The sequence below is a fragment of the Cricetulus griseus genome, unplaced genomic scaffold, assembly GCF_003668045.3.
Source record: "Cricetulus griseus strain 17A/GY unplaced genomic scaffold, alternate assembly CriGri-PICRH-1.0 unplaced_scaffold_164, whole genome shotgun sequence".
NCBI lineage: Eukaryota > Metazoa > Chordata > Mammalia > Rodentia > Cricetidae > Cricetulus > Cricetulus griseus.
Window position 1 is genome coordinate 6,322 of NW_023276880.1, and position 19,786 is coordinate 26,107.

General features: G+C 36.8%; 1 gene segment (V, D, J or C); it reads right to left on the reverse strand.

Moving 5' to 3' along the window:
* Window positions 1–16,010: 16,010 nt before the first annotated feature.
* Window positions 16,011–16,493, reverse strand: LOC103162648. The segment is given in 2 exon segments: window positions 16,011–16,321; window positions 16,445–16,493. Coding segments are annotated over 2 exon segments (360 nt in total).
* Between the last annotated feature and the right edge of the window lie 3,293 nt (window positions 16,494–19,786).

The following is a 19,786-nucleotide window of genomic DNA, read 5'->3' on the forward strand; positions in this document are numbered from 1 at the left end:
TGAAACTCTCTTCTCCATGGTGGTATTCTAGGTCCAGGAGAAACTTAATCTCCCTAGGATATCAGTCTCTATCTATTATGCGATGTGATAACATTTTCTGAGAAGAGCTCCAGCATGCTGTCATCCACCGTACTGTTACTTTTCAAGGATTTGCCAACAGAGACTGAAAGAGAAGAAAACAAAATTTTGTAAACCCATTCTCTTACTCTGTAATTAAATCTATTTTCTTAATAAAGTGCATAGCCCTAACTATTATACTAAACCTATACTAAGATCTTATACACAACTATAGAACAAAAGAATATATTAAGATACACAGAGTTGATTCTATGCTTCCTTTTATTGGGATCACAAAAGATTTACAGTAATATATTTTTAGTGCATTTTCCCAATGTCCTATATACAATCCAGTATAATACCTTACATAAATAGTCACCCAACTGTTAATAGAATCACAGTAGACAGCTTTTATAAACCAAAAAATCACTTAGGTGAAAACCACAGAAGATAATAAAATGGGGATCTGGGGCAATTTAAAAATGTTAAAATATCTTAAGTATGCTTTGGCATTGATTGTCATATTTGACACAAATTTCACAGTCATAAATCAAACAATATATTGATATAATCAATCCTTATCTTAAATGCATAAATTAAACTCATTATAACAATTTTGTTCACAGCCACAGAAATATCTGACCTGAACAATGGGGATCTCTTGGTCTCCAGACTCATAGCTGGGATACCAGCATGGGACTGATCCAGACCCCAGGAATGTGGGTTTCAGTGAGGAGACCTCAGAAATCTACAGGACTTCCTGTAGTATTTCAGTACTTATCCCTAGCATAGGTGTGAACTTTGGGAGACCAATCCAAATACAGGGATACTCCCTGAGGCAAGACACTCGGAGGAGGGCCTAGGCCCTATTCCAATGGATATGAAAGGATATATGATAGGTAGGGTTTTAGTTGGTAAGGTGGAAGGGGAAGAGGGGAGGGAGTGGGAACTGAGAATGAGATGTAAAACAATCTTGTTTCTAATTCAAATAAAAAAAGAAAAAATGAGACAATTGGAGCAAATTTTCTAATAAGAAAAAAAAAAGAATTTTGTTCACACTTATGCTACTAAGCCTAAAGAAGAAAGACGTAGGGGCAGAGGAAATTGTATGCCATCAGAATAGTAACTTCACAGCGACAGTCACCATCTGGCTATTTCACAAAAAAATACAGGCTAGTGGAAACAAGAAGAGATAAAGCTGGGGACTGCTGCATCCTTCAGTACACAAAGTGCTTAGTTCACATAAACTAATGTTTGTACACGCAAGGAGGGTAGATCAGAGTGTCTGGAGGAATAAAAAGGAAGTGGGGAAATTATGTGATTATATATAACTTCAAAAATATAAAGTGGTTACAAAAGAGTGTTATTCACAATGAAAGGGATGGCAAGAATTACCAACAAGATAATAAAAATGATCCAAATTTAGATATGTAAAAATGTTAATTTTAGAGCCATATTCCTGTCTTGGCAATCAGTCATCCCTGTGGTGATACAAAATAGTTGGGAATCTCAGGAAAGTATCTAGAGTGTAAGTTCAATTTCAGTTCATTTTAAAAAGGCATTTGACAGAGACAGGCTGGGTTCGTCTTGTGTGACAATACAGTTCTTGCTAGGCTGTGGAACAAAACAGTGAAGCTTACAAGATTAGGGTCTGCCTCCTCATCCTAACTACTTAGAATTGAGTGCCAATGAAGGACAGAAAGTCATCTGACTTAACCAGATGATAAACTGTGTCATGTATTCTTAGAAAGATTCACTCATTATTTCATTTACCTTTAAATATGATATAATGAAGATGCAATGTAAGCTATTACAACTAAAATGTCAATTTCAATAAGTCATCAACACTTTCCTATCAGTGTCTTGTGGTCCTCTGTGGAGTTTCATGGTCCTCAATTTACTATATTACTTCTTTCAGTGGTTCAATAAAGTAAATTTTTTTTACTTCATAAGCTGCACCAAATAATGCATTTTCCATAGAAAATTGATTTCAAATTACTATTATTTGTCTTTTAGTATACCCTGTTGTATGATATCAGTACTCTCACTTGATTCTGAGAAGCAGCAACAATGTTAAATACACAGGTAGCCATGTGACCACAAATGGGAACAGCAACATCAGTAGAGTAGAATCATTTTCAAACTACATAGGCTATTCAACATTTTTATGTATTATGGTTTTATATTAAATGACTTGATACCATTGTTACCATAAGAAAGTTCTGGATTATTTTATCTGGTAAGAGCCTCATTTTAAGACAGGGGGAATTTAGAATCTATGAATCTGCACATACACTTTTGACATGTTTACAGGTGTGTTTAAAACTTTCTTATTAATATTTAATTAATAATGGTAAGAATTGGAATGTGTATATGTATATGTGTGACTGTGTGGATATCAGTCTTTCTTATGCATCTGACTGCTGGGAGGAAAGAATAACTACTATATGGGATTTCAACATAAGCGTTTTTTCTGGGCTTTTCATCATAAGCACTCTAGATCCTGGCACTGATAATTGTGAATACAGCTTTCCCTCTAGATTCCAAAATAGACAATACCCAAGCCTGTCTTCAATTTAACCATCTTACCAGAAGAGGGCATCACTAACACATATATTTCCAGTCAACAACACAGCCAAGATCTGAAAAATCACTGTAACACTAGACAAGATGCAGTCCCTAGGCTCTTGATCAACTAGGACCTAGGAAGATCTCCAAGTCTTTTCTTACTTCCTTTAGAGTTCTCTTAGAACTGACCACAGCCACAGTTAGCTTAGTGAACCACTGTCTTAGGAATCAATCCTCCCCCAGAATTCTGGCTTCTAGGAAAAATCTCTCCTGATTCAGTAGGATCCACATCCACTATTGTAGTCAAAGTACAAGAGCAGATTGTAGTAGATTTCCTATAGGATGTAAAGATGGCATAACAGTTAAAAGCATTTGTTGCTCTTCTAGAAGCCTCAGGTTCAGAGGCTCACAACTACTGGTAACTTCCAATCCCTTGGATTTGTAGGCCTATTCTAACTTCCTTGGACACCAAATATCTTGGACACCTACAGGCAGACAAAACATACATATCCATAGAATAAAATAAATAAATCAAAATAAATTAAAAGAAAAGATTGGATGTCCCTCATTCTCAATAGTTCCAAGACAATTATTGTGTCTTTGAGGGACTCTTGAGAACCATACCCTAATTTAAGGACAGAGCTGATGGGAATACCTTGCTTTATCAACAGGAGGCTCCTTAATCAATGTGCTTGTATGTTGGTTTTATACAACACCAAGGATGACTTAGTGCCTTTAACTTTGTAATATAAAACCTATCTTCACAAGAATATAGGAAATTCTTTCATTGTTAAGGGAGAAGAATAAGACTAGCAATTAACTACTAAATTACTAAACATAAACAATGAAAGATGAAACCACTGATTTTCTTTAATGAAATGTAGCCATTTACTCAGAACTGAGTGCTCAGTAAAGCATACTTCACAGTTTTATCTCAACAGTTTTTATGTCAGGGTCTCTCAATGTGTGTACCTAGTCACAAATTTTCATTATTACTTTACCTTATCTTTGATACTCAATGGAAGAAGTCTTTCATGATGGGAGGAATGAGAGTGCTATTTTTAAGAAAGAACTAAGGAGATTTCCATTTCCTTCATGTATTCTGTTTAAATTATCAGATTACAGGAACATAATTAAACTTTACTGTAAGATAAAGTTAATTTTTGATCAAAATTATACATGAATATTCAGATTCAGGAGCTGTTACTCTTTAATAATTAAAATGTAATTTATTTGAGAAGTGTGTTCAGATACTCCCATATGATAATATGATGTGAGCTAAACAGTGACAGAGCAGGGTATATATTGAGAATAGTGATTATTTAAATAAGTGCATCTTCCTGAACCTACACCCCACAATTCTTTTAAATCGCACATGAGTTAGAGTTCTAGACAAATGATAGTTTAAAAATTGGTTCATGTTTTTTCATCTATTTCACTGAGGCAGGGGGTACTCTTTCTCCTATTCTCTTGGGATGGGGTCTGTGCTTGACTATTGCAGAAATGTCTGTGAGCACACAGAGGTTCCAAATCACACACTTTGATGCTGGTTTCTAAGTGCAGATCTCAGTTGAGTGACTTCAAGAAAACAGAAAGCAGATAAAAGATCTAAAACTTCTCAGAGAATATTATAAATAGTTATCCTCCTCAGTTTTTCCATGGGAGATTTAATCCTCAAACTTTTGAGTATATTTGGCTTTTTCTAGAAGATCAAATTAGGCCATGCTTCAGAGGAACACATCAGCATTAATCTGGGTCTAAACTTGTTACCAAAAATGAGGAAAAGAAATCAGTGTAATATCTACAAATAATTAGGTAGAGTCCCGGTTTAACTATGTTTGCCCTAAATAAAGGACCAAATGAGTTTATAAGCCATGAGCAGACTGACCTATATCTGGCTATTTGCATACTTTGTTCGCATAAATCACAAATGTCTCACCATTGTTTTAAAGGGATGTCCTTATGAAAAGAGCAGTAATTAGCCTGATCTAGGGATTACAATGCACAATGGATTTTTGCGTGCAGATTTTAAGCTCCCTACTAATCAGTGTCACAGGTAAGACAGGGTAGTGCTCATGAGCTCAGAACATATGATTCTCTTCTTACTAGGAAATTTTGAGTTCAAGATAAACTATTTTACAGTTCTTTCTTCTGAATATTGGTTGACATGAAGTTATTGTATATAGCTGTGTCTACTAACAACTTCATTTATTCATCACTTTATCTTGACCATAGTGTACAAAGGAGAAATTGTGCTCACCCAGTCTCCAGGATACATGACCACATCTAATGGGGAGAAGGTCATCATCACCTGCAGAGCCAGCTCAAGTATAAGTGCCAATTACTTTCATTGGTACCAACAGAAACCAGGAGCTTCCCCCAAACTCCTGATTTATAGTACATCCTACCTGGCTGCTGGAGTCATTGGCAGTGGGTCAGAGACTTCTTATTCTCTCACAATTAGCTGTATGCAGGCTGAAGATGCTGCTACTTACTACTGTCAGCAGGGAAGTACAAGCCCACCCCCACAATGCTACAGACTGAAACAAAACCCTATTAGTTCTCTAGGGCCCAGATGCTTTCTCACAGAGATGAAATGTGGCCAAGGGTTTGACTGACACATGACAGGATCTTCCACATTTTCTTTAAGGCAGTATTGATGAAGTTTAGAGATATATACTTTTTACTACTTTAAGCACTTACCACATCTATCAGTTTTATACTAAGCTGGTAAATTCTTCTACAAAAGTTGTCTTTTTATGATGAAATACTTCGTCATGGAAATGTGTCTGGTAAGTAAATGGCTACAGTAATTTGGGTAGGGAGCAGGTCAACCAAGTGTGGCCATCTGTGTAATTAAATTATATTCAACACCAGAAGTGCTTACAAGTATCCCCCAGTGACTTCTGAGGATGTGAATCTCATTCACCTACTGTGATGTGGGGCTTCTCACAGTGCTGGGTTTCCCTGAAGTTCTGAGTAAGACAGAATTGAGACAGGTATATCAGAATGTATTCAACTGTGTGAATAGGTTGCTTCAGCCTTACTTTATTACTATGGAAAAACTGAAATTCTCCAATATCTTGGGGTAGAGTGACATCATAAGTGAGACAGAATGGGCAAGACTAAAGACTATTTCTCTAGGGCATTTGAAGACACAGTGTTAAATTGGTTCTATGAAGAACTACTTTCTATGACTGAGAGCACAGTGTGGTCTAAGTGACTGCTTTTATCTACTTATTGTACAATATATTTTCCTCATGATTTCCCCTACCCTGACTCTTCTTAGAGCCTCCCCACGTTGGTCTCATCTAGGAGGAAATGTAGTGGTGAGAACTCAGCACCTTCAATCTTTTATCTTGGGTCCTGAGATGCTGTATTCAACAGCAAAAGACTTAATTGTCTTGGCTACATTGGGACTGCAACAAGCCTTACTCCTTCATTTTACAGCCACAGGATATCCCATTGTTTAAAAGTTGTTTTGAAATGGTGACATGCAATAGTCCACAAGAAGTGCTTCAAGTATTTCTTTAAAATGCTGTTTGCATTTTTGGGTAATGTAGTTTCTCTTTGATATCCCTCTTTACTTCAGTGTTCTCCTTCAAGTAGTTTTGGGGCAGAATTTGTTTATTCTGTACTTTGATTCTGTCTGTTGAAAGAAAGTTTAGCTTGTACCTCTCCTCAGCCCAGAAGTCTTTACACCTCTTTTCTGCTACCTTATCTCATTCAGAATCTCCTCTGGCAGGTTGTTCTCCTTCAGGACAGTTGTTTGCTGAAAATAAATTGCATTTGTCATCCTGCTAAAAGCAGTACCCATGCTTATTTGTCATCTCATTGTCATTGACAGACCAACTCTATAAATTATCCTGTTAATTTATACTTCAAAATTGTTTCTCTCAAAAAAGAAATAGTTCAAAGGAGTCATATATGTTATTATTATTCAACTCTAAGGAGAATCCCTGAAAGAAACCTCTAATAATTAAGCTAATAAGGCAACAGAGACCAAAGAGTGGACATTTAAATTTTTGTTTAAATTTATTTATGTTTATTTGAGTCTATGTTTGTGGGCAATCATGTAGAAATCAGAGGACAATATTTTAGTTTGAGTTCTTTTACTACGTGGGTGACAGGGATTGAGCTCAGATTTTCAGATTTGATAAGAAGTATCTTTATCTGTTAAGCTAAATCTCCCATCCTTAATTTTTTTCTTTTACTCACTCATGTCCTTGGCATCCCTCTTCCTCTCCCCTTCTCATTCTACTATCTCCCTTCCCCCTCTTCCCGTGCTCCAATTTGCTCAGCAGATCTTGAACCTCTCACCTCCAGGGGACCATGCATGTCTCTCTCCATGTTTATTAGCTTCTTTGGCAGTGTGGATTGTAGGTGGGTAATCCTTACTCTATGTCTAAAATCCGCATATGAGTGAGTACATACCATGTTTGTCTTTTTTGTGATTCGGTTACCTTGCTCAGAATGATTTCTTCTAGATCCATCCATTTTTCTGAAAATTTCAAGATTCCATTGTTTTCCCTCCCTCCCCCCGCTGAGTAGTACTCCATTATGTAAATGTACCACATTTTCTCTATCAATTCTTCAGTTGAGGGGCATCTAGGCTGCTTCCAGTTTCTGGCTATTACAACTAGTACTGCTATGAATATCGTTAAACATATGTCCTTGTTGTATGAATGTGCTTCTTTTGGGTATATGCCTAAGAGTGGAATTGCTGGATCTTGTGGTAGATTGAGTCCCATTTTTTTTGAAGACTCGCCATACTGATTTCCAATGTGGCTGTACAAGTTGGCACTCCCATCAGCAGTGGAGAAGTGCTCGCCTTTGTCCACATGCTCTCCAACATGAACTGTCATTGTTTTTGATTTTGGCCATTCTGACAGGAGTAACATGGTATCTCAGAGTTGTTTTGATTTGCATTTCCCTGATGGCTAAGGATTTTTAAGAAATATGTCAATGACAATGCTGGATAATATTAGAACTTCAAATTCTCATGGTTTGGTAGAATTAATCTTGTAAAATTTATCATCCAATCCAACACAATTGAAAGATACAATGTATTAATCCATATACAATTCTACACAGAAAAATTCAAGATTTATATGGGAACTTAGTAGAAAGAATAATGCAGGGACACTACCATAACTATTCCTAAATTATTCTATAGAGCTGTAATAGTAAACAGTGTAGTGTTTATCACAGAAAAAACTCATAAATGATTAAAACAAGTGTGAATACCCAATTTATATCAAAGCCATTAGAGCCAACACTTTAAAAAACACGGGTATACACAATCCAACAAACAAACAACAAAAAACGAAAAACAGTGCTACCAACAAACAGTGCTGAGAAATAATGGATGTGCATGCACAGAAAAGGAAACTAGATTCCCAACTCTTAGTCTTACAAAAAGTACCTCCAAATGTTTAAACACCTCAATGTTAAATCTGAAACTGAAAAATCTGGAGGCTATTGAATATGCAGTCAGGGACTCTGCAAAAACATGTAAAAGCAGATGAGAACTCTCTACATAGGACTGGATCAGGTTTATTTGAATCAGAATGGTCCTCATAGGCTCATATATTTTCTGTTTATTCCGTTTTTGATGATCTGTCAAGAAATCATGAAGAGACTTGGCCTAGATGCACCAGATGTGGACTTGTGGGAGGAGTTGTGTCACTACAGAAATTACAGGCCCAGTGTTCTGTCTCTCCTTGCTGCCTATGATTCAGCATATAAAACTCACAGTGACTTGACTGCCACCATGCTCCCTACAATGATGATAATGGAAGGACCTCTGAAACTGTAAGAAAGACCCAAATCTATGTTTTCTTTTATAGAGTTACCTTAGTCCTAGTGCCTCTTTATAAAAATAAAGGAGTAACAGACACAGTGATCATTCAAGAAGTAAGGTCACAATTTGACAATTGGACCTACTGAAGCTACGAAGCTTCTGTACAGCAAAAGAAAGAGTCATTTGATTGAATAATCCATCTGCCTAGTGGTAGAAAAATTTGCCACCTGAACATACAACAGAGGAATTAATAACTAGAATACATAAAGAACTGAAAAAGCATGAAGAAAATAAATAACCCAGTAAAAACAAGGTAGAGATATGAAGGAACTACATGTAACCAAACAAGAATGTAGTTTATTAAATTAAAAATAGTTTTAAATATATATTCCATAGTTCTAGAGAAAGTTATTCCCAGAACATTATTGAACTGATAACCAATTACAGGGGCCAATTCATTGCTTCCAGTTGTTGATTATGGATGACTTAGACATTACATTTTTCTTGTTTGAAGTTGAGAACTCAAAGATAATACCACATTACTGATTACTCCATGTACTTTAGATGTACAATATAGAGAAATAAAGAAATGAACTAGAAGTGTCTTCCCTGATGATTAGCTTTTATTGTCCTGGTAGATGCCATGGAGTTTGCTAGGGGATAAAAGGCCTTGATGGTTTTAAGCTTCCATGAATCATACAATCTAGAAGCCCAAACTAACAAGCAAGAAGTTTCACCTGAACAGTAGTAGCACTATTATTAAATAGCCAAATGCTTTCTGACTGTATTTAAGAATAACACCAAAGGAGTGAATCCATGCCTTGTATCTTAAACAAGGGAAAACTAACAAAACAAATCAAACAACAGACACAAAGAAACCAAAACTTACCTGGCATGGAAATCACAGGCTTTAAGTGATGCTGTTATTACGGTAAAATTTTACTCAGAATTTTTCTGGAATAAAACACTCTGTAATCCTTCAAAAGACTGAAGCCAAGATATATCCTGAAAGGCTTTGATCCAGGGTCTAGTCTAAATTCCCATTTTATTTTCTAAATACTTCAAGTTGGTGTGCAAGCAAGCAAGATTTTAAAGAAGAATATGTGGCAGTCAGAATGTTAAGGACAACCATCCAATGTTTCTCATATTTCCCTGGTTCATTCATATTCCACATAACAAGCGAAGTCATGATTGGTAAATTGACAGTATCAGCAATGTTTGTACTGAATAAATCAACAAATCAGTATCTAATAATTGTTCTTTCCTAGCATATTCTACTTTGATGTGACAAAGTGTAAAGCTTCCTCCTATGTCTATATTGATATTCATTGTAAAATAACTTGTGTCAATCAAAGATCATGAGGGATATGGTTCTATAATTCTATTTCTCAGTTGTGTCTCTGTGTGGCTTGGGTACAAAGGCAATTATAGCCTCATAAAAAGAGTTTGGCAATGACCCTTCTGCTTCATTTTGTGGAACAATTTGAGGAGTATTGGTATTAGGTCTCCTTTGAATTTCAGGTAGAATTCTGCACTAAAGGCAACTGGCCCTGGGTTTTTTCAGATGGAAGACTACTGATGACTGCGTCTATTTCACAGGGGTTTTAGGCATGTTTAAGTTGCTTATCTGTTCTTGATTTAATTTTGATACATGACATCTATTCAGAAAACTGTCAATTTCCTTTAAATTTTTGAATTTTGGTGGAGTACAGGTTTTCAGATTATTCTCTGGATTTCCTCAGTGTCCCTTGTTATGCCCCACTTTTCATTTCTAATTTTTTTAATTTGCATGTTCACCTGCCTTTTGCTTAGTTTGGATGGACGTTTGTCTATCTTATTGATTTTCTCGAAGAACCAACTTTTTCTGACACTGGTTCTTTGTATTGTTTTCTTTGTTTCAACTTTATTGATTTCAGCCCTCAGTTTAATTATTACCTGGCATCTACTTCTCCTGGGTGAGTTTGTTCGAATTGTTCTAGAGCTGTCATTTGTGCTGTTAATTCTCTAGTGTGAGTTTTCTCAGTATCTTCATATGAACACTTAGTGCTATGAACTTTCCTCTTAGCACTGCTTTCAAAGTGACCCATAAGTTTGGGCATGTTGTGTCTTTATTGAGAACAACAATTAATAAATGGGATCTCATGAGACTGAGAAGCTTCTGTAAGGAAATGGACATAGTCAGCAAGACAAATCCTCATACCCAGAATGGGAAAAGATATTCACTAACCTCACATCTGACGGAGGGCAGATCTCCAAAATTTCCAAAGAACTCAAGAAGCTAGTCTCCAAAACAACAATAATTCAATTAAAAAGTGTTGTACAGGATTTAATAGATAATTCTGAATACAGGAGTCTTTAATAGCTGATAGACACTTAAGAAAGTGGTCAACATCCTTAGCTATCGGGGAAATGCAAATAAAAACAACTCTGAGATACCATTGCACTCCTGTTAGAATGGCTAAAATCAAAAACACCAATGTCACTTTATGCAGGGGAGGATGTGGAGAAAAAGGAACATTCCTCCACTGCTGGTGGGAGTGCCAACTTACATAGACATCTTGAAAATCAGTAAGATGATTCCTCAGGAAAATGGGAATCATTCTACAACAAGATCTAGCAATTCCACTCTTTGGCATATACCCAAAAGAAGCTCATTCATACAACAAGGACATCTGTTCAACTATGCTCATAGCAGCATTATTTGTAATAGCCAGAACATGAAAACAACCTACATATCCCACAAATGAAGAATGCATAGAGATATACTTAAACAATTGAGTGCTACTCAGCAGAGAAAAAAACCACAATGGAATCTTGAAATTCACAGAAAATAGATGGAACTGAAAGAAACCATCCTGAGTGATGTAACCCAGTCACAAAAAGACAAACATGGTATGTACTCACTCATATATGGATTTTCGACATAGAGTAAATGCTTACCAGCCTGAAATGCACACCACCAAAGTAGCTAGGAAACAAGGAATACGCTAAGAGAGACATACATATTCCTCTGGAGAAGGGGAAAGGACATGATCTTCTGGAAAATTGGAAGCATAGTGGGAGGGGAGTTGGAGCTAGTTGAAAGAGAAGGGGGAAAGAGAGCGGAGAGGAGCAGGAAGGTTGAGTTGGGGGGAGAGAATAGAGGAGAGCAAGAAAAGAGATACGATATTAGAGGGAGCCATTATAGGTTTAAAGAGAAATCTGGCACTAGGGAAATGTACAGAGATATAAAAGGAAAGACACCAAGTAACAATCTAAGCAACAGTAGAGAGACTACCATAAATGCCCTCCGCTAATAATGAGATTGATGGCTACCTTATTTGCCATCCTGGAGCCTTCATCCTGCAGCTGATGGAAGTAGAAGCAGACACCCACAGCTAAACAGTGAACTGACCTCCTGGAATAGTTGCAGGAGGGAGGAGTGATGAGAAAAAGGGTCAAGACCCACAGAAACAGCTGACATGAACAAGCGTGACCTCATGGACCCCAGACTGATAGATGGGAAACAAGCATAGAACTTATCCAGATCCCTTGAATGTGTTGTGTAATTGAGGAGACTTCAGCAATTTATGGGCCCTCTGGAAACAGATCAGTATTGATCCCTAGCATTTGTATGGAATTTGGGAGCCCATTCCAACATAGAGGGATACTCTCTCAGCCTTTAAACATGGGGGAGGGCCTAGGCCCTGCTCCAAAAGATATGATAGACTGTGAATATCTCCCATGGAAAGCCTTATCCTCCCTGGTGAGCAGAAAGGGGATTGGATAGAGGGTTGGTGAGGGATGGGGGAGGAGGAATGGTAGAGGGAACTCAGATTGATATGTAGAATAATCTTGTCTCTAAATTAAATAAAAAATAGAAAAAATGCCTTGTTGATTCTTAATCAGAAAAACATCTTTACAGTGAATAGTGATGACTAGAAAATCATTGCTTCACAAAGTACTAGTAAGTGAATGGAGAATACTAAGCCATAAACATGTCATTCCCACCATTCTCTCTACTGCTCAGAAAGGTATCTCAGGAAAATAGGAAGAAAACTTGTGAATGTCATCTTCTGGAGAAAACAGAGCAATTACCACCACAATGTTTCCATGGTGTGTGCATGGCATCTGCACAATAATGGGCCTGACAATAGTGAATTATGGATTGCTAGGGGAGCAGTGTCCTTAGCATTCATTGGTTAACTATCCATTTGCAGGATTGCTTTCAGCTGTGCACCCACTGATAACTGCATTAAGCTTTAATGAATATTTCCAATCCAATATTCATACAGGTGGACATGATAAAAAAAGTCACACACACAGGAAATCACATAAATGGGGATGGATATGGATTTGCAGAGGGATTTAAGGAATGGAGAAGATGATTAGACATGTTGGGGGAGAATAATCACAATATATTGTGTACTAATATGTATTTTTCAATTTGTATAATTATCTTTTTCTTTAAATAAAACAAAATGAAAATAAATAAAAGAAACAGAATATAGCTAAACCAATGAGAGAAGGCAAAATAAGTAATAATGAGTAATAAGTATGACTAAATATATAATTTATATAAAAACATATAACTTTATGTGTATTGGTGTTCTACCTACAAGTGCACAACACTAGTGCTTAATGCCATTATACTGTGCATAAATGACATTACTCTTCTTCTGTTCAATATATACAACATTAGTTATAACAACTGACAATGCCATATCATTGTCAACACTTCTTGAAGTGTACTTCTGAGATAACTATTATCCTATATTTTTTCCTCCATTAGCTGTCCTATTATGAAACATGGAATCAAAAAGCAACTGATTCAGTATCTATTAGAAACTTCATAAAGTTTCATGATCTGTTTACACGGTAAGGATTAAAAATATTCTAGGAACATGTTATAGGGAATGAAGAACATCAGAACACCAACACTTGATCTCCTGGACATGCCTGAGGGCAACAGGATTTGGAGATTCTCTGCTCAATATAGCTGTCTAAATGAGCATTAGAGAAAACCCAAATTTAGTATCTACATTCTTGAAAAAAAGAATTACTTTATTAGTTATACTTGTATTTCCAAAATCAAAAGTATGATAAGAATGTTTTGTAGAAGCTGGGAAGTGGTGGTGCACATCTTTAATCCCAGCACATGTGATGGGGAGTTAGAGGCAGGCAGATCTCTGAGTTTGAGACTCCCTTAGTCTACAGAGTGAGCTGTAGGAGGGGGCAAATCCATCATATCAATGTTGGAGAAAGCAACCCAGTGGATAAAAAAAGAGTCCTATAGCCATGCACAAAAACAAGGGTTTCTCTTTCCACTCAGGAATCCCACACCAGCACTAAGCTAAAACCTACAGTATATATTTAGAAGACCTGGTAAATACCTGTGTAAGCTTTGTGTATCCTCTCAATAATAGAAATTGGAGTCTGCATAGCAACTATGAATTCACTTCCAGGTTCTTAAATTCACTAACATTTTTACTCAAAACATTGGATTTCTCTTGTGCTATTCTGAACACAGTGCTCTCTACTTTTTAAGGTACAGGCTATTTTTAGGCCTCTTCAGAATCTCAGTATTATTCTAGAATCATGTTAGTAAAAATCAATTGTGGTTACTGCCGTGGAATTTTCAGAAAGTTATTTCTTGGGTCATATTTATAATATCTATATGCAATCTTTGAAATATCTTCACCAATTTTCAGTTCAGTTAAAAGAGAAACTTCATACTGTCATAGAACAGGTAGAAAACAAGAAGTTGCATTAAAAATGTGGGTGTCTTCTGGATGTAAACAACTATATTGATAATAGAAAAAATGGGGCTGTAACTCTCTTTTCGCCTTATAGAAGAATGTCTTACTGTGATCTATGTTGGAACAAGGTATCAAGGATTTTAAGTAAAATTAAAGTGAAGTACAGGACACATACATTGCAATAGAACAAAAATATCTGTAAAATTTACTCAACAGATAATTCTATGAGTATCTATTTCTGATCCAGAAAAAGGAAGTGTTGGTTTCTGAGACTTTTAATGTATATGCTTTTCTCTTTTTCGTTTATAAGCTTCTTTTGATATACATATATTATTCCCATGATGCATATGATTGTAATGAATGATCAAATATGCATATGATAATAAATAGGAGAGTTTCTGTTAAATCCTATTCTAAGGATCCTCTTTTCTGCTAAATGTCAGTTGTAGGGTGAATTGGTCAAATAATCCTGCCTCACTATATATTGGAGTGTACTTTTCCATTCTAGAGATTACTATGAAATCATGGGTTCGAATAGCATTATTGTTTCTTTGGAGAGTGATATGCATGAAGCTTGGTGAGGTTCTGTTGAATTTCCAGTTAGCTCTCTGCTTCTCTGTCTCCTTGCACATACAGATGTAAACTCTTAGCTACTACTCCTGGGACAGATCTGGGGCATACATATATTAAAGTTATCTACAACAAATCCTTAAACCTTTTTCCTGTCTGCAGCTATGCTTTCCACCATGCTGATAATAGTTTATCCTTATGGAACCATGAACATGAAATTTAGATACTTTCTTTCATAAATTGGAAAGTCAAGATATTTTCCACTGCAATAGTGAGGCAATTAAGACACGTGTGCTCCTAGTACAGATAGGAAGGGACAGTTAATAGAGGACTCCCCATGAATACAATATGAGAGTTGAAAATTTACCTTAGGAGCCTATTGTCAGGAAGCCTTACTTGAGGTAAAAACAAAAAAAAATGGACTCCAGATTCTGAGAAACATTTGTTCCCAATATCAGTTTGTCTGAATATTAGTCCCTTAGGGTTTTCAAATATTTAAGTCATTTTAATTGTATATGTACATGTATTTTCTGTCTTACATTTTGTGTAACTTATCAGTGCAAAGTCTCAGAGAAATGAAGAGATGCTCAGAGATGCTGGACCTGTAGTTATCAACAGTTGTTAGCAGTCGTGTGGATGTTCAGACTCTAAAAAGGTCCTCTGAAAGACCAATCAGTATTCTTTAGTCATGTTCTGGCCATGCTAGAGGGTTCTATGAAGCTATGCGTTGAAATGACCCTGTTGTTGTGTTAGAAGCCTACTTTCTCAGAATTTTAATGCTATAGCTAGATAATCATTTTCTCGCTCAAATATAAATTACTGCAGTTTGGTGTATATGTGTTATGTAGAGGTGTAAGTCTCTCTCATCTCTCCTCTCCCTCTCTCTCTCTCTCTCTCTCTCTCTCTCTCTCTCTCTCTGTCTGTCTTTCTCTCTCTCTGTGTGTGTGTGTGTGTGCCTGAGAGACAGAGAGAGAGAGAGAGAGAGAGAGAGAGAGAGAGAGAGAGACTATGTGTGATTGATTTCTGCTCTATGAATCTCAAATGTTGCCTTGAGTCTGCTCTTCATGTGAACCATTCCTGTGTCTTTAATGTTGTTTGGCCTGGACAAGAGGGCAATTTGTGGTAAGAAATGTTTCTATGATTACTACACAAAATCATCATGTTGACCTCTAAATTCTGACAAAGGGAAACACTCTTATCACTAGCAACATCTGAAGGAGCAACTGGGGCAGCCTTGACTCACTTCTGCTTCCCTGGGTGGTTTATGTCATGGTTTAAATCACTGTGGGAGGGGTACTGTAATCCTGCTGACAGAAATAACTTGCAACATCTTCAGACTGCAGGTTGGTTATCTCAAAAGAATACTGTGTGCCAGATCCACTGCCACTGAATCTTGAAGGGACCCCATCTTTCAAGCTATGTGTATTATAGATCAGGAGCTTAGGAGGTTCCTCTAGTTTCTGCTGATACCATGCTAAATTCCCGTAAAGGTCTTCACTTGCCAGACATTTGATGGTGACACTTTTTCCCAGAGATACAGACAGGGAGGCTGGAGACTGAATCATCTGGATTTCACAATTGGCACCTGGGATTAAAAAATTGAAAGCAAATTTACTCACAATTAATCCTATTAGAAGAGAAGGTTCCCAAAGACTAGGACGTACTGACTACACCCAGCTGGATAAATTTCCAATGCTGTCATCCTTACCTGTAAAACAGAGTAGCAGCAAACCTAGGAGCTGAGTAGCAGCCATCATGTCTGTGCTTTGACCCATCAAAGTCTGATTCCAGCACAAGGTTTGACCTGACTTTGAAGAAGTCCTCAGGGCAGTGGGATGTGCTTTGCTCACATGCAAATCAGCAATGACTGGCCACAGTCAGAGGACTAGTCCACAAACTTACTTTTTAAAGGTTCATGGTTGAATTAAGTCTCAGATAACAGTGGCAGTAATGCTTATTTGTAAATTCATATTTCTCTTGTGAGACCAAAGAACAGTATTGTCTTTGGACCTTATTCTGATTTATATCATTTTTAATGTCGAATTTCCTTGTTGCATTTTCTCCCAAAGCAAGGACTGTCAAATAGGTTACAGTTCTATAAAGGACATATATGACTATGAGTATATGGTCCTTTTATAGGGTATAAGGAGCTGTAGATGTTATTGATGCCATTCATATATATATATATATATATATATATATATATATATATGTGTGTGTGTGTGTGTGTGTGTGTGTGTGTGTGTGTGTGTGCGCGCGCGCGTGCGCGCGCACGCACGCGGGCGTGTGTCTATTTGAGTACTACCAAACTCTAAAATATAAAATTCTCAACCTAAAATTTAGCTAGTAGAATGAAGACACTATGTCATAATTTGAAACTTTTACAATCTTATATTAGTGCTGGCTTTTAGAATGCCCATTTCCATGGTGCTTCATGTTCTGCAAAAATGTACTATGATGTTTTCACCCATATTGTCCACCTCTGTGAGAGGTGATAGAGAACTGTGCTTTCATTGCTTAGATGCTTCCTGTCAAAATGCAGGTTGTCTCTGATGAAGAACTGCTCTTTGAATGAGATGTTATACTTCACTAAAGTGAAAAAAATATGAAAATGAGACTTTATAACCCCATGCATATATTCTCAAAATCCCAATGACATTCTGTGGAGAATCAGTGTGAAGTTCAGAAAATGTGAATCACAGCTCTAACATATTCCTCTGCAGAGTATGCTACAAAGATGTGGCCTCTGGTTGTCTTATCCCATTATCTCCATCTATGCTTTACTCTTCTTTTTTTAAGAGAGGGGCTGCTTGAAGACTTTGCATGAAACTCAAACACACTTCCAATATAGAAAAATATGTAGATTCTGTAACACGTTAGTCCAACTCCTGACCATATTGATTTTCTGAGGGAGAGATTAGATGGATCCTGAGAAGCTGAAAGTTCCTTTATTTGGGTTTGTAGAACTGTGTGAAAGGGAGACTTCTCTGCTATGTTATTAATAATTGGCAACCTCTTCAAACTCCATACTGATCCTGAGAAGCTGAAAGTTGCTTTATTTGGGTTTGTAGAACTGTGTGAAAGGGGGACTTCTCTGCTATGTTATTAATAATTGGCAACCTCTTCAAACTCCATACTGCTGATTATTGAGAGTATAAGCAGATCCACTGCCACTGAAGAGATCTAAAAATCCAGAAACAAGTTTGGATATACTACAAATCAGAGCTTATGAGTGGCTCCCATATTTGAATAGAAGCAGGGGAAGTTATTTGAGATGGCATTTATGATAGCCTGACAGATGATAGAGGATGAAGATGAAGAAAGATAGAAGTTAGTAGATCACGATTGCAACATATCTTCCTACCACTCACTATGTAAAGAAGAAAACATGACAAAGAAGAAGTAGAGGAGAGATAGCAAGAAAGGAAATAAATAAAGAAAGAAGGAAGGAAGGAAGGAAGGAAGGAAGGAAGGAAGAAAAAAGGTGAATATTTTAAACTAAAACTTCTTCAAGGGGAGGAATGTTGAGTGTAAGCTTTGAGCCTCCCATATTTCTCACCCTTGATGGTGAGGAGCAGCAAGTTGACAGTTTGTACCAGCAAACCCATCTTGTTGTCTGACCTCTGCATCTGACTACAAACTTCTTTTTTTTCTGAGTTTATTCTCTTAAAAGCAAGTAGGAGCTATTTGTGGCCTCTGAGGAGTAAATATGCAATAGCAGGTTGTAAACTAGATGTTCTTAACTCAAAAACATACTTCTGCTTTTACTTATTTGCATTTAATTTAGTGAACACTAAAACTCTGTTTTTGTTTTGCTTTTTTTCTACAGTGTTATAGCTTTATTGTACTTATTATTTCCATTTATTTTTAATAGCTAAACTTAGAAATCACCTACATGTCATGCTGATTCTTTTCTTTAAAATATGGAACTTATTTTTCCATGATAAAGCTCAGGGGAGGATGACTGGAATGTACACTGGAAAACCTGATGAGCCATCTCTTCCTCTTCCTTTCTCTGGCAGATACTCAAATAAGGTTGTTCCTATTCATCCCCTTCTAATTCAATGACCCTCAACATACAAAGTACTAGGAAAACCAATGTCCCAGTGTGTGAACTGGGACTCAGGCAATTTCAGGGCTTTTCTTTTTCACAGAAGTTCAGCTTTGAAAAGCCCTCCTTTCTGAAACAGAAAGAAAGGAGTGTTGGTTTTGTAGCATCTATCATGAATCCAACACTATGTCTTATGTTGCTTCTAAGAGAACCCTGTATTTCTGCTCCTCCTGAGCTAAGGTTATTGGTATAAATAGAGGTGAGCATCTGGGAGAAGTTTGGTATTTTCTCTGAGGACTGCAAGTACTCGGGGTCTCCATATTCCAGTGTCTGTGCCAACAAATTGTGCTCAGACAAGTCTGACAGAAGGGATCAAATGCCTGGTGTCATTTGTGATACTAAGTGGTTCAAGAGCCTTGGAATTGCTTTGTCTTATTCATTGTGTTATAGTCATCATCAGCTGTAATACTTGTGTCCTTAGCTAGATAAATATAAACACTGTCCTCTGCTGGAGAGATATGTAATAGACCAGTTCAGAGCCTGTAGGAAAACAAAAAGGATGATGGTCAGTGTAAATCCTATTGTTACTGGAAAAACAAAAAGGGGGAGGGGGCAAAGACTTGAATGTCCCTTACTTTACATGGTGAGAGAAAAATGAATATGATGCAAATACACTCAGATACACGTGTAGACACTAAAATATGCATCCCAAGCCTTGCTAAATAAGAAATTGGGAAACACTGAGAAATTGGGAAATAATGGGGATACAACAAATAAAATATATTAATTGGAAACATTATGTCAAAAGTTCATTTGACAAGCATATCCTTCAAAAATCATAAGCGTAAATCAGAAACTTTCATTTGTGTACTGTTGTATGAGATAAAGTAATATAAAGCCACTTAATAAAATAGAGTTGAATACCCCATGCAGTTCATTACATATGGTACACTGTAATGGACTAGTGATTTGAGATGTCAATTTGTGACACTGCTCAGA